The 14006-nt window shown below is 35.7% G+C and overlaps 1 protein-coding gene across 4 annotated transcripts in view; it reads left to right on the plus strand.

Moving 5' to 3' along the window:
• The first annotated feature begins 6982 nt into the window (after positions 1-6982).
• The window catches only part of LOC5576272 (tubulin alpha-8 chain), a 41887-nt gene continuing 34863 nt past the window's right edge, over positions 6983-14006 (plus strand). For all 4 annotated transcript variants that reach the window (XM_021851852.1, XM_021851850.1, XM_021851853.1 and 1 more), the window contains exon 1: positions 6983-7163. In XM_021851852.1, coding sequence (XP_021707544.1) covers positions 7152-7163 — 12 coding nt within the window. In that variant the 5' untranslated portion in view covers positions 6983-7151. The remainder of the gene's footprint in view (positions 7164-14006) is intronic.

Below are 14006 nucleotides of genomic sequence, written 5' to 3' on the forward strand. Positions count from 1 at the left end.
ATTAAAATATAAAACAAGTTTACAGTTAGAAAGGTAGACGAAATTGAAACGTTTTTATTTGGATCGGTGAAACTTCCATTAACGAGTTAGCGTACTACATATTTTATAATATATTCAACGATAATTTTCTCTTGGCAGAGGATGTTTTTTAATTATTCGTTGTTCAGAAACAGATTTCATTGAATATGCTGAACAAACTACCTTGACGTGGAACGAATCTTTGTAGTTATCTTCCAAATTCAAATCCGTTAAGCGAACAGTAGCTAAATAAAGAAAAAATAACAATTGTAATGATTGGAATATTTCGAAATTCTTTGCGATTATCATACAAATTATTAATTTTTTATTCATATTTCAATTATATTCCATTATCGTTTACCAAACTGAAATATTCCTAAACAACTCAGAATGAAACAATAAAAATGCATTCCCTGAATTACCGAGTGATTTAGATTTTTGATGGGGCAATTTTGATAACACTTGAATCTGATGTCCTCATTATTATCTAGGCAATTCCATCAATAGCATTGATGTATAAAAAAATCAATGAGTTGATTGGGTGGAAATCTCCTGCAACATTGAACGCATAATTCACTGAATAAATATCTTGTTTTTCTATGATGATAATTGAATCAATTGAAAATTTGTATTCCTATTAAATGAAATCATCAAATGAAAACTCGTTTGAAAAGTCAAACACAAACCAGTGTTTTAATAAAATAAACTGTTTGTCAACATTATTTCAGCGCTACTCTTTTTACCGACATGATTCAAAATGCTACGTCCACTAGTTGGGACCACTCCCTCCCTCTCGTCGACACATCATCACAAATTCCTGACGGCTCCCCTCTCCCCTAAAATGCTACGTCATTTATGGACGACCCCAAACGAGTTGTCGTACACTGCGTAACAAAAAGCCTTCTGCTGATTATGGGCAGTGTTGCCAATGCTCATCACATCATCTGAGGCAGCTCAGATATCAATTTGAGAGGCTCCATTCTGATGTATCGGACATATAAAATGCACCAAAGCCGTTTTCCCATACAAAATGGTCAACTTCAGAGAGCTATATCTCCGCCGTTTCTCAACCATTTTTTTTTTCATTTTTTCTGTGACGTACTACAAATTACCTCAATTTTTGATAACTATTATAAAGTTGTGTGAAAATTATTGGTTCAAAAGTTACAGATAGGTTGATTTTTGATATTAAAAATTTACCAAGATGAAAAGTAATGTATCAGACAAACTATGCGTCGTACGCTTTCGGTGTCTTTAGCGCATTTGGTCCTTATTACTCAATGAACAAATACGCTGAAGACACCAAGATGCTACGACGCGTAGTTTTTCTGCTACATCACTTTGTGTCTTGGTGCATTTTTTATGTCAAAATTCAACCTATCTGTAACTTTTGAATCAATAGTTTTCATACAATTTTTACAATAGTTTTCGAAAATTGAGGAATTTTGTAGTTCGTCACAGAAAAAATGGAAAGAATCGGTTGAGAAACGGTGGAGATATAGCTCTCTGAATTTGACCATTTTGTATGGGAAAATGGCTTTGGTGCATTTTTGCAGGCCACTGCCGACTCAACTATTACATTGCAACTATTCATCGTGCTGACTCATTTGTGCGTGATAGTTGTGATTCCGATTATGGAACTTCGTATCACCTGATATGTAACTGTCCAGTTTTTGCGCAAATGCGATTTCAATTACTTGGTAAACACTTATTAAGTGAAACTGAATTCAGAAGCCTGAATCTTCTTAACCAGCTGTGATAATGAGCTATAGGCTCTCTTTACGCTCATGCGTTTTGCAGTGCCCTATTTAGGGCGCGATTCGAACCTATTTTGGTATGGAACTACATGCTCTCATTTTGCTTATGCGATCTTCCCTCTTCAAGGGATCCCACTCCTATTTTCTCCCATCTTTCCCTTCCTTTTCCTCTCCCATCTGGTAGAGGATGAAATAGGCTCATATATGGCGATGACACAAATCTCCCAACTGGTGGGGCACGTGCCTTTGGAGCCGTCTTTCTTATACCTGATACTTCGAAAGATGACGTCTTCGGAAGAGGTGTTCAGTACCTCAAAGGCTGGTTTTATTTTATCATAATGAGTATTGATTGGCTTTTTTCGTTGAACGCGATACTACTCGAAGTGGAAGGGAGTAATGAAAGTAATGTATGAACAGGAAAGATAAAATCGCAAGCGAGCGATAAGAGAAATGAAAAAAAGTTGAAAACTAAGTTGCACAAAGCGCGACGACCCGAAGGTTAAAAAATGTCATGTTTAAGTTGACTAAGGCAAGTGGAATTCATAATCTTGAAAGAGCATTTTTGCACAATATCTCCGCGGAAAGCGATAAGATGTGGTCAGCACTACATCCTGGTAAAAGCGTTCTTTATTATTACTTACTCTCCTTTTACCATTTTAAAATAAATACAGGGTTAAAAATTTATTTTCGAAGAAGTGTAAAAACATTTCAGATATCCATTTGATATCTGGGTGTTTTTATGCGGGCTTACTGTAAATGATAATAACCTCAGAATGTGTGTGTGTATATACTGCCATTCTTGAAATGGGTCGTTGGAATATCCTTTCATTTCCTGGGCTAAAATTGTCTGCAGATATAAATATATCGAAGGGTATCAATAAATACATGCATACAATTTTTTTCCATAAAAGCTCTGCCGGTCAGTGGGAAAGCGATGAAGAGTGATTTGAATGGTTTAGTCCCGGATTTATTAAAATAAGAAATGTAGACGTGTGGGGTCATGCACAAATTACGTCACGCTCCAAAGGGGGGGAGGGGGTCGAGCCAAGCGTGACAAGCCTTATAAAATTTTCGGAGGACTCATAGAAAAAGTGTGACAAAGGGGGGGAGAGGGTCGAAAAAGTTGGAATTTAGCGTGACATAATTGTGTACCAACCCTGTGCATTAAATAAGGATTTTTTTCATTCTTGTTTGTATTTTGAACTATTTGATACTGTAGATATGAAATAAACTGAACCTCCGTTCTTCGTTTTTAAGTTGAACCGTGTTACACTTAGTTTTTCAAGAATAAAGAAACTCAAGAAAATGAAATTGTCGCATGCTTCTGAACTCCATTGTATAAATTAAAATTGAACAAAATTTAACTGACCTTCTAGCTCACTTTTCGATTTATATGCAATAACATTCATTTTGCAAGTTTGCAAAGTAATTTCCGAAAATGTAATCTTTTTATTACCTCTGAAAACGTCCTAAGAACAAAATTTATTGCTTTATGATCCCAAATCTGCACCCGAAAATAATATAACGCACGCCGCACATCAAACGCCAATAAAATCAAACTAACATATAATATAACCTTGAAATGTGTGTTTTTGTTTGATTGCTTTCCTCCAAAGCAATCGCGCATTTACCAATTGGTTTGGCTGCGAATTGCCGGACACGCTTCACAGCTGTAGCTAGCCTGCAAACTTAAATTGTGCGACGAATCGTTCTCTGTACCGCCAGACGGAAGGTGCAACAGCGATAGTTTATGGTGGAATCCGCAAACTGAGTCATAAAGGCTCCCCCAGAAAACAGAAGCGATCATTCATTGCAATTTTGATGGTTCGAGGTCTTCAGGGGTCTTCCGAAGCTCAGTTGGTAAAAATGGCTTAGAGACGTTCTAATACATATTTAGAAATAGCGACATCTTTTTATTTTTATTTTTTTCACTATATATATTTTTTAAGCTATTAATTAAGAGCATGGAAAGGGCGTTTTAGACCACTGTGTAATGACCAAAGTATACACATCCTCGTTGTTTTGATAAAGATTTGTCTAACTTTCCAGTTTTCGAAACAAAAGAGATTAGGGGAACTGGGTGTAAAATGCGACGTTGAGGTAAAACGCGCCAACCTTGTTTTGAACGAACTACGCGCTTTGAGACGCTGTTTTTCACCCGAGATAATGGAAAATGTATTAGAATGCTTCTCTATATACATTTTTAAGTGTTTTCCTGGTAAAAATCGTAAAAAAAAACTCGAAAAAACGTTTTTCGCTGTTTTCGTTGTAATTTTGTGTGTTTTTTCTAGGCCATTTTTCAGGCCGATAAACAACAAATTTTTTGTAACTATCACCGAGAATCGACTTGTGCACTCCCATAGTTTGTATTTCATGCAAAAAAAGTGTTGAATCTATCCTTAAAAAGCGTATTGAAGGACTTAAATTTTAATCAACTCGTGGGGTAAAACGGACACACCTATTTCATAACACCAAACCAGCCGTTTGAATTCAAATTCCAGCAAACGTAATGCCAAGCCAAGGGGGTGGTCACTCTACACACTTCGTTGGCACATACTTTTTTCATGCTGTGCCTTCAGAGCGCTAAAGTGTGCCAGGCTTGCTATTATTCCAAGTGCTATAAAAATCCATTGAACTGAAATTACAGGAAAACATTCAAAGCAAACATTGACATCTGCAATTTTCTTTTCGTTTGCATCTCAATAACGGTAACGGATGGTTTTGCCAAGCTATAGTTACGTGCCAATTTGAACCTTACAAATGTACATTTTTCGAATCAGCATGTATACTATAATCGAACAATAACATCTGATTAAACGCCCTTATGTATGCAACGTATTTGCAAGCATGATTGCGCATGCGTGCGCGTGAACGACTAACGCCGAGATCAGGTGGCGCGTTTTACCCCGCAAAAAATAAAAATGCAGATAAGTAAGCATTTTATAATAAATGATTTATTAACTCCTGAAATATGAAAATGGATAGCTGTTTTAACTATTTGATAGAAAACATGTTTGTCTATGAGACAATGAATAAAAAAAAGTCTTATAATAATGTTCTTCATAGTTAAAAACGCTTCCTTCCTTAGAGGGCGCATTTTACCCCCAGTTACCCTACTTGAACTTTGTCCCATAATTGCCTGCGGACCGAATTGTTTGATGTACACTCTGAGTATGAATTTCTTTCTTCTGTAGTTTTCACGTTTTTAGGCAAACAACTCACCGACAGGTTCTCGATAAATTCAGTAATTGAACTTCTAATGGCTCGGTTGACGTCACCGAGTGGTCTCAGAAAAAAATTGGACGGTAGGAAAAGTTTATGCTTGGTTACATCCCAATGACCTAGCTTGATGAGGCAGTAATTTGCGTCAAACAAGTACTTCGAACGAGTGCTTCTTGTTGACTTTCCTTCGTTTCGTTCGCTGTAAAGTGTACAATTTATTATGACTTGGCAATATTTGTGGACAGGATTGGTTTACATCGATAGAACTTGTTTTTCTTACTTTGGTGCGATGCTCTCAACTGGACACTGTTAAACTTTACATTATTTATTCTCAATGATGTGCATTTTCGGGGCGACCTCACCAGTTTTCAGGTGTCACATTGCTCGATAGACTGGTTGGGTTGCGAGAATAGTTGCCTAAATAATAAAATAGTTCTTAAGAACGTGAGGAGAAGACAATGTCAACACACTCACGATTCGCGGCAGGATCTGCAGAAAGAAATTTAAAAAAGAATTTCTCAATTAAGAAACAATAATTTTGAAAATAAAATTTCTCAATTGGACCCTGGCTCTAAACCCTTTGAGAAATTTTCTAAAATTTTGAAAATGCCTCAGAAGCCAATTCCAGCATTGAAAGAGGAAAATAAATCATTACTAACAAATTGCGAAAAAGCTCAAAAACTTGCTATGCAGTTTGAAAGCGCGCACAATTTTAATTTAAGACCTACTAGTTCAATAAAAGATAAAGTTGCTCAGGACTTCAAAAACATTCTCAATCAAGAGAAAGTTTTCGAAAATTCCTGGGAGACTAATTGGGAAGAAGTGAAAACTGTTACTTAAACCCCTGGCAATGATGCAATTTGTTTACATTATCATAAAGCAACTTCCATAAAGTAGCTTATCATTCTTAGTTGATATATTTAACAAATGTCTTCAGTTGGCATACCGTTTTGTCTCAAATTCCGAACAGACTCATATTCCGAACACTCGGTTTTTGTATGGCAATTTGGTTGAAATGTTTCGCTGAAATATGTCACCAAATAACAAGGAAATGATAGTCAATTGCAATTCAATTTTAACGTCTCCAATATAATTTATACCGCGGAAATAGTGATGATTCTCTAGTTTGAAACCAGTAGTACAAGCTCAAATAAATTTATTTGCAAAATTATTCATTTGAATGCGATTTATTCGTGCTGTTCGGAATTTGAATCACAGTGTTTGGAATATGAGATGAAATGAACACAGTGTTCGGCATTTGAATCAAAATGTTCTTCCATATTTTCACGTAAAAACAATACTTAAACTAATTAAATCAACATTATTATTGGTACACCCAACAGCTAACAGTTAGACTTTGCGAAGAAACTAAAATTTACACAAATATCAGCCAATTTATGCCAATCAGATGCATTTGAAGTCACTGTTTGCCTTAAGTGTTCGGAATATGAGTCAAAACGGTATTTTCCTGACAAATGGAAAAATGCCAGTGTTATACAAATTTTAAAACCAGACAAAAATCTTGAAGAAGCTTCTAGCTATCATCCAATCGGCTTGCTTTCCTCCATCAGTAAACTTTTTTAACAAACAGAATGGTCCACATCAATGAAAATTCAATTTTTGCCAATGAACTGATCGGATTCCAACATGGACATTCGACCACTCACAAACTTTTACGTGATTCATTCATTCATTCCAACAAATCTGAAGGCTATTCTACTGGTCTTGCTCTTCTAGACATAGAAAAAGCATGCGACAGTCAATGTTTGGCATGAAGACTCGATTGAAAAATTAAAAAAACATACATTTCCAACATACATTTAAGAAGACTGATCTTCTTAAAATCAGCTTTGAGCATATCGTTATAGTTTTTGTCCCATGCCAAACTTGTACAAAGCAAAACTTCTCCACAACAGACAGAACCTAGGACAGAATTTTATAACCATGCATCAGCCTAATGCTGGCTCCAGAAGCAACCCATCGCAGTAAGCCGCAGGTTTGCGTCCCGAAAAATGGCAATCAATCAAAATCCCGTGGACGGTTTGTTTGTTGAGTAAACATTAGGACGACGGATTCTAAATTTGCAGTGTGAGATACGTGGATAAGTGCCTACGTAGGAACCGGGAGCCAAAAAAGATCGATCCACGAGAAGTAATGGCAAAAAGTGTAAGTATGTACTACAACTCGAATTGAATTGTGCGGTCTGTGCAGCGTTCGTTTGGGAGTAAGGTCAAGATGCTCTATAGCGAGCGTTGTGCGGATCATTGAAACGCTGGAGAGTTGCTTCTTCGAAGGCGTATGTGTTCGGTAGGCATTCTATAGAGCAAGAAAAAAACGTGGTCAAATTACATCCGGTACGGAGATGAGTATCAATCCATAGTTATTGCTATGAGAATCAATTCTAGTTTGGATGGGATTCTTGGAACGCTAATTAATCAACATGTGGAAAATGTTATTTTGACCAATTCAAAGTCATGCGTTTTGTGGCAAAGTTATGAATTTTAGTTTTCTGGAACAAATATAAATATTTTCCGATGGGGTCAAGGTCACAGTCTATGAATTGTTGTTACCTATTACCTACATATGGATTTATTTATTAACAAATAACCATGTGGGTTGCCTTGCTGTCTTCTTCTTCTTGGCATTACATCCTCACTGGGACAGACCCTACTTTTCAGCTTAGTGTTCTTATGAGTACTTCCACAGTTATTAATCGAGAGCTTTCTTTGCCAAAGTTGCCATTTTCGCATTCGTTTATTGTGTGGCAGGTTCGATGATACTCTATACCCAGAGAAGCCAAAGAAAATTCCATTCCTGGACCGACCGGGAAAATAACGCAGACACCTTCAGCATGACATTGCATGGCCTCGCTGTCTCTATTCAGGAAATCAAAAGCCTGATCCATTGGGCTGCGATCGATTCAAATTCATCATTTTTTAGTTTTCTTCATGAATCGTACTTATTATTAATGTACTTTTTGGTGGCATACCTAAAACTGTATATTTGTATGTACAAGATGCGAAAAAAATACCAAGCTATGTGCGTCCCATATTGAAAGCACTCGCATAGTTGATTACGATGAAATTCAAGCCATCCCTTTCCTGTTATGATTCCTGTAATCTTGCATCGTAGTTTTCATTTAAAAAAAAAAGGAAAACTACTAATTTGAGTATTTTAAGTCACTTTTATTTCATAAAAATGTAGTTTTTGTTTGACATTACTTCATTTTTTCCAGAATGCTACTTATGATATTAATGATTGAAACATTTTAAGTTTTAAATTCTTTCGGAAGTCTTAACAAAAAATAAGATAAATAGCTTTACTCCAAGTCCATACTATACCTATCACATCCCTCGTCCTCTAGCCAATTAGAAACGAAATCTCCGCCTCCGGTAGGTTCATCTTCCAACGACATGGAGGGGAAAGCTTTTTGGGGCAACATGGGCATACGCACATCACCACTGGTATCGTCGACTAGTCAAACTGTGTTTTAGCGAGAAATAAGAATGCTGAGAAATAAGAAGACATATCTTAAAAATTTTCAACAACTCTGCCGAAATCAGGCTTACTAAAGCTTGCCCGATTTTATGGCTTGATAGCTATTAGTATTACCTACACTACCCGTCATAAATACGGACTCACTGAAATAAGTATTGCAACACTCAGCTGAATAATGAATCTCCCCCAAAAAGTTTAGCATCACCTCAAAACAGGTTAATTCACATTGCTATATCTCGAGATCCTTACGATTTGCAAAGAAGCGATCTTCAGCAAAGTTGTTCAGGGGATCAAGGACATCCGGAAAGCGAACAGTTTAGTTCGTGATTTTGCCGCTAGGTGGCGCTAGTGAGCATGTAAAATTGAGCATTTTGAACTAGCTCTAGCTTGTGATCCATAAGAGATAGAAAGTTCGGGTCTTCGGAAAAGTTGCTCAGGGGTTCAAGGACATCTGGAATGGGAACAGTTTAGTTCGCGATTTTGCCGCTAGTTGGCGCTAGTGAGCAGTTAAATTGAGTATTATAAACTAGTTCTAGCTTGTGATCCATTAGAGATAGAAAGTTCAGGTCTTCGGCAAAGTTGCCTTGGGGTTCAAGAACATCCGGAAAGTGAACAGTTTAGTTCGCGATTTTGCCGCTAGTTGGCGCTAGTGAGCATGTAAAATTGAGCATTTTAAACTAGTTCTAGCTTGTGATCCATAAGAGACAGAAAGTTCGAGTCTTTGGCGAAGTTGTTAAGAAGGCCAAGTACATCCGGAAGACAAACAGTTAGGTTGTAGATTCTAGCGGTAAAATCTAGGCATGTCCTTGAACCCCTGAGCAATTTTGCCGAAGACCCGAACTTTCTATCTCTTATGGATCACAAGCTAGAACTAGTTTGAAATGCTCAATTTTGCATGCTCACTAGCGCCAACTAGCGGCAAAATCGCGAACTAAACTGTTCGCTTTCCGGATGTCCTTGATCCCCTGAACAACTTTGCTGAAGATCGCTTCTTTGCAAGTCGTAAGGATCTCGAGATATAGCAATGTGAATTAACCTGTATTGAGGTGATGCTAAACTTTTCAGGGTGATTCAATATTCAGCTGAGTGTTGCAATACTTATTTTAGTGAGTCCGTATTTATGACGGGTAGTGTATGTTTCCAACCCTACAAAAACATACTGCTGATGAATCCAGGGTACTACCTATTCATATTGGCTGGCCGCAACACTACCATCAAACCTAGGCATGTCTTGAACACTGTCACTACCACCACCGTATAGTTAATTATTTTAAAGGAAATATTGCAATTAAAAGATGATAGCACTAATTTTAGCAAAAGGAAAAGTGCTTTGGAAGATGTTGTAAATTTGCCAACAAATGTGTCAAGAAGCGCGATAACAAAGTAAGCGAGTTCCAAGTTATGGGACTGGTATGCGGGTATATTTGCATTTGGTGAGAAAAGTACTCAGAAAACGAGTCCCACCTGCTATTATCTCAGATTTGTACAGTAAAATCAACTGCATTAACAATATTTTATTCGTTGAGCATTTTCTTATACTGTAATGATAATGTGTTGAGTAATGCCACCAGAATTTTCTGTTGCCACTAACGGCGTTACGAAAAATTTGCAATAAGGTTCAGATGCGTTTTTTTATAAGGTACCCCGGGGCAAGTGAGAATACGTGAGAAAAGTTTTTCATGGGGGTATTCTTCTAGAAAGTTGAAGATACAATGACAAAGAATGTATTTAGTACTAAAAATATTGTTATTTTTATTACCATGTGGTTCATGTAACAGTTGTCCATTCAGCGCCATTTTCAACTTGCATGACAAATTGTGACACGTTTCACGTCTTGCATTGACTCGCAAAAAATAAATGTGTTATAAATCGAATACTCATCTGTAAGCTACAATTTTAAGTATTATTACACGCTGCTAACGATAAACCAGTATTTTGTTTTCATTTCATATGAAATTTTTGATGGTCTATCTTACCTCAAAATATGTTTGTACCCGGGGTAAGTGGGACCTATCAAAACAAAAACCAGAATCAAAACTTATCGTATACGTTTCATACATTTTCCTAGAGAGTAGCACTAAAACATTCAAACAAATGATTTTTATCAAAAAAGACCAATCTCAAATTACGTAATTGCATAAGAGGGAGAAGAAAAGTGTAATTTTTCTTTATTTTTTTTAAATTTATTTTTTATTTTAGAAGTACGACTTCAAAATTGAACAAGCACAAAGATGAAATTTGAAATGCATCATGAGAACGATTACTTTCCTATTTTATTTGAACTTTATTTGTTATTTCTACCAAATTTAGTAGTGATGGAAAACAATTTTAACTTATTGAGTGGTCTCCTGCCATGCATATAAAATATAAAAAAAATATTATTTCGTCAATTATTGATAGTTTATGTGCTACATTTTAATTAACAACTTATAAATGACATATTTTGAACATGTTTAATTCCTTTTTACGTTTTTATTGAGGAATTTTCAGTTAATATTAAATGTGAGATGACATACTATTACATAAAGGTTTTCTTCCTAAAACGTCACGTATTTTATGGTTGATCCCTTATGTACATCAAATACTTGCTTAAAATTAAAAATCTATGATTTATCAGTCCTATTATTGTAATGGTAGACTTACTGATGTGGATTGACGCATGAAACTGGATTGGTCCCACTTGCCCCGTTTAGCGAGGTAACTGCGTCCAATGGCTCATTCTAAAACTTTCTTCCAAGGTTTTCACAATTTTGAAATTATTCGATCAGTTTCATGCACACACCAGCAAATATTTTGCCAAAATGTGATTGTGTTGTTGGATTTGAAAAATATTGACATTTGAAAATTTTATTGAACAATTTGTTGGAACTATCGTTTTTTTCGTTCCCACTTGCCCCGCGGTACCTTATTATGATTTTCCTATTGGGACTGTATTGCGAGTATGGGCAGTACATGTGACCTTGAATCAATAAGCAGAACTCCAAAAACACGAAGTACATGGTTGCATGTTTAGAAAAAGGGAGTTCTAGTGCTTAAGTAGTTTGTTTGTTTTGTTTCATTTACGACATTTTACAAAACAACCAAATTTGATTTGAATGTGTTTCAAATTGCTGAATAACGTATTTACCTTGGAACACTTATGAAATATACGTATGTTAATGATATCTGTTGTGATTAAGAAAAGTGTTTGTTTTTACAGATTATGTTGTTAGCATGCGTTTTAATAGTTTTCGATGTTCAAACACGATTTTAGAAGATTAGTGTGTTCTGAAGAATTGGAGGGTATAGCTTATGCTTTATTTTGATATAAAAATAATTGTGATCTGTCCTCCCAGCTGTGCAGCGCAAAATATTTTTTTCTATGTTTGCTCAAAACGAGCAGCAGTCTTCAGCAAAGTTATAGATGATAATTGAAAATTTTTCTTCTCAGACACCAACTTTGCACTAACGTTTGTTCAAGAGTCGCAGAGCCTTTTATATAAAATACTCCTTAAACCTGATTTTTCAAATAACTTTTTCTAATACGATTCTAGCAAAAACAAAAAAATCTATAAAGTTGTCAACAGTACAAATAGACCTCGATTATCCGGAGTATCGATTTTTTTTTCACTCCGGATAATCAAATCCTCCGGATAATCGAATCACTAAAAAAAATAAACTCTGCGATAAAAGAACTTAAATATTATCATTTTTTGTTATTTTGTTTATATGATGTAGCCAGAAATTATTTCTATGAACATTAGGGGTCTTGTGAAGAAAAAAAACTTTTTACCAGCATACTCAACCAGGTATTGAAAAAGTTCAGCTCATAAGCAAAAATCAGCTGATTTCAGGCTAACTTGAGCAACAAAACTCGTTGAGCTTTGACGTTCATCTTCATAACGGCTTGTGATCGTCTTTGCTCATCAATAAAATTCAACTGATCTAATTTGCAAGCGGGTACTTTTTGCTAACTTGAATGCAGAGTAAAATAATACCGCATCTCCTTTGATTAAATTGTTTATCTCTCTGATCTTGCTTCCTTTCGGCTATGCGGTTTGAAAAGTCAATGCACCATACAAGTGGAACGATCCTGAAAATCTACGGCAGGGTGGTTCGTTGTAAATTCCCGTATTATATATTATCTTTTTTCTTGGTGATTATAAGATGAGACCACGGCAAATTCATGAAAATAGTAGCATAAAAACTAACTTAGGAAAAATTCAATTTGTAGGCAACAATAATGCAGAATGTACTATGTAGAAAGTGTACTGATACTGAATCAAGTATTGAGGAGAGTGAAACCAGTTGTCTCGATTACCTCACGTGAACTGAAATTGTGAAGCACAGTTGGAAATATCAAATGAAATGATTTTGATGTCTAATTTCTTGATAAGGAATACTTATCATGAAATTTGATATCAAAATCGTTCCATTTGATATTATCCTTATTAAGGATTGTACTGCATTGTTCTGAAGACGCCTCGGAACAATTGTATAAGTGCGTAGATATTTATTACGTTTTTAAAAAAGTATATATCAGCAAAAAAAATAAAATTTGGGGCCTTTCAGGAGTTCATAGTTGAGTTTATCGTTTATTTAACCGTTAATTAACGTAGTCAAAAATACTATGATAACTTTGAATCGTTGCGATTTTCCCGGTGGTTATTCCTTTGCTATAGGATCGCCAAGCTTATTGACATTATAATCACGCGAATGAAGGGCCTAGAAATTCAAAATTATCCATATTAGTTCTATGTACAAGCAGTTTTAGATTGTACGAATACATTCTGTACTTTCAGTTGCAACATTCACCATCGGTTCTCTTGAAAAAATTTTGTGTGATATTCGAACGTACGTTGGTTATATGCCTATGATGACAGGTCAACTTTCGAAGGTGCAAACTTCGATTTGGTTATGCAAAAACTCTAGCTCATTGTTTATCATAGCAACGATTTCTCGTGATCATTTATTGTAGTCTGACTGAGCAGCACAGTTCGCTCACAGAGGATGGGTACTATGATCACTGCAGAATCACGCTCACAGTGCTCGCTCACATCTTCAATGCCTGTACACAACAAACCCCTTTTCCAAACCCCCCTCTTCTTACCTACGTCCAAAACTGCCAAACCATTCATATTTTATATTGCAATACCAAATTATCTCATATTTATTAATTAAAACTGAAAAACAAATTCCGGATAATCGAATCCCGGATAATCGAGTCCGACCTGTATTTTTTTTTTGCTCGAAGACACCAACTTTCTATCTCATCTTTTTTGAAGTTATTAACAATTTTAGTTAAAAAATAGTCACTTTTTGTCTCAAAATATTATGGAAAGTGGCAAACCAAACAACTTCCATCTGAAAGATACTCTTTAAGGCTAACAATCAGGCATTGTTTCATTTTGTTCTATCGTATTCCAATGCTCATTAGGTACTACTGTTTATGGGCTCATTTGAAGCATTTTTATGAACAACTTCATAGAAAAAATATTAATATTATTATTATCTTTATTTAAGAGATTTCCA

Source organism: Aedes aegypti, chromosome 3, assembly GCF_002204515.2.
Source record: "Aedes aegypti strain LVP_AGWG chromosome 3, AaegL5.0 Primary Assembly, whole genome shotgun sequence".
In the NCBI taxonomy this organism is placed as follows: domain Eukaryota; kingdom Metazoa; phylum Arthropoda; class Insecta; order Diptera; family Culicidae; genus Aedes; species Aedes aegypti.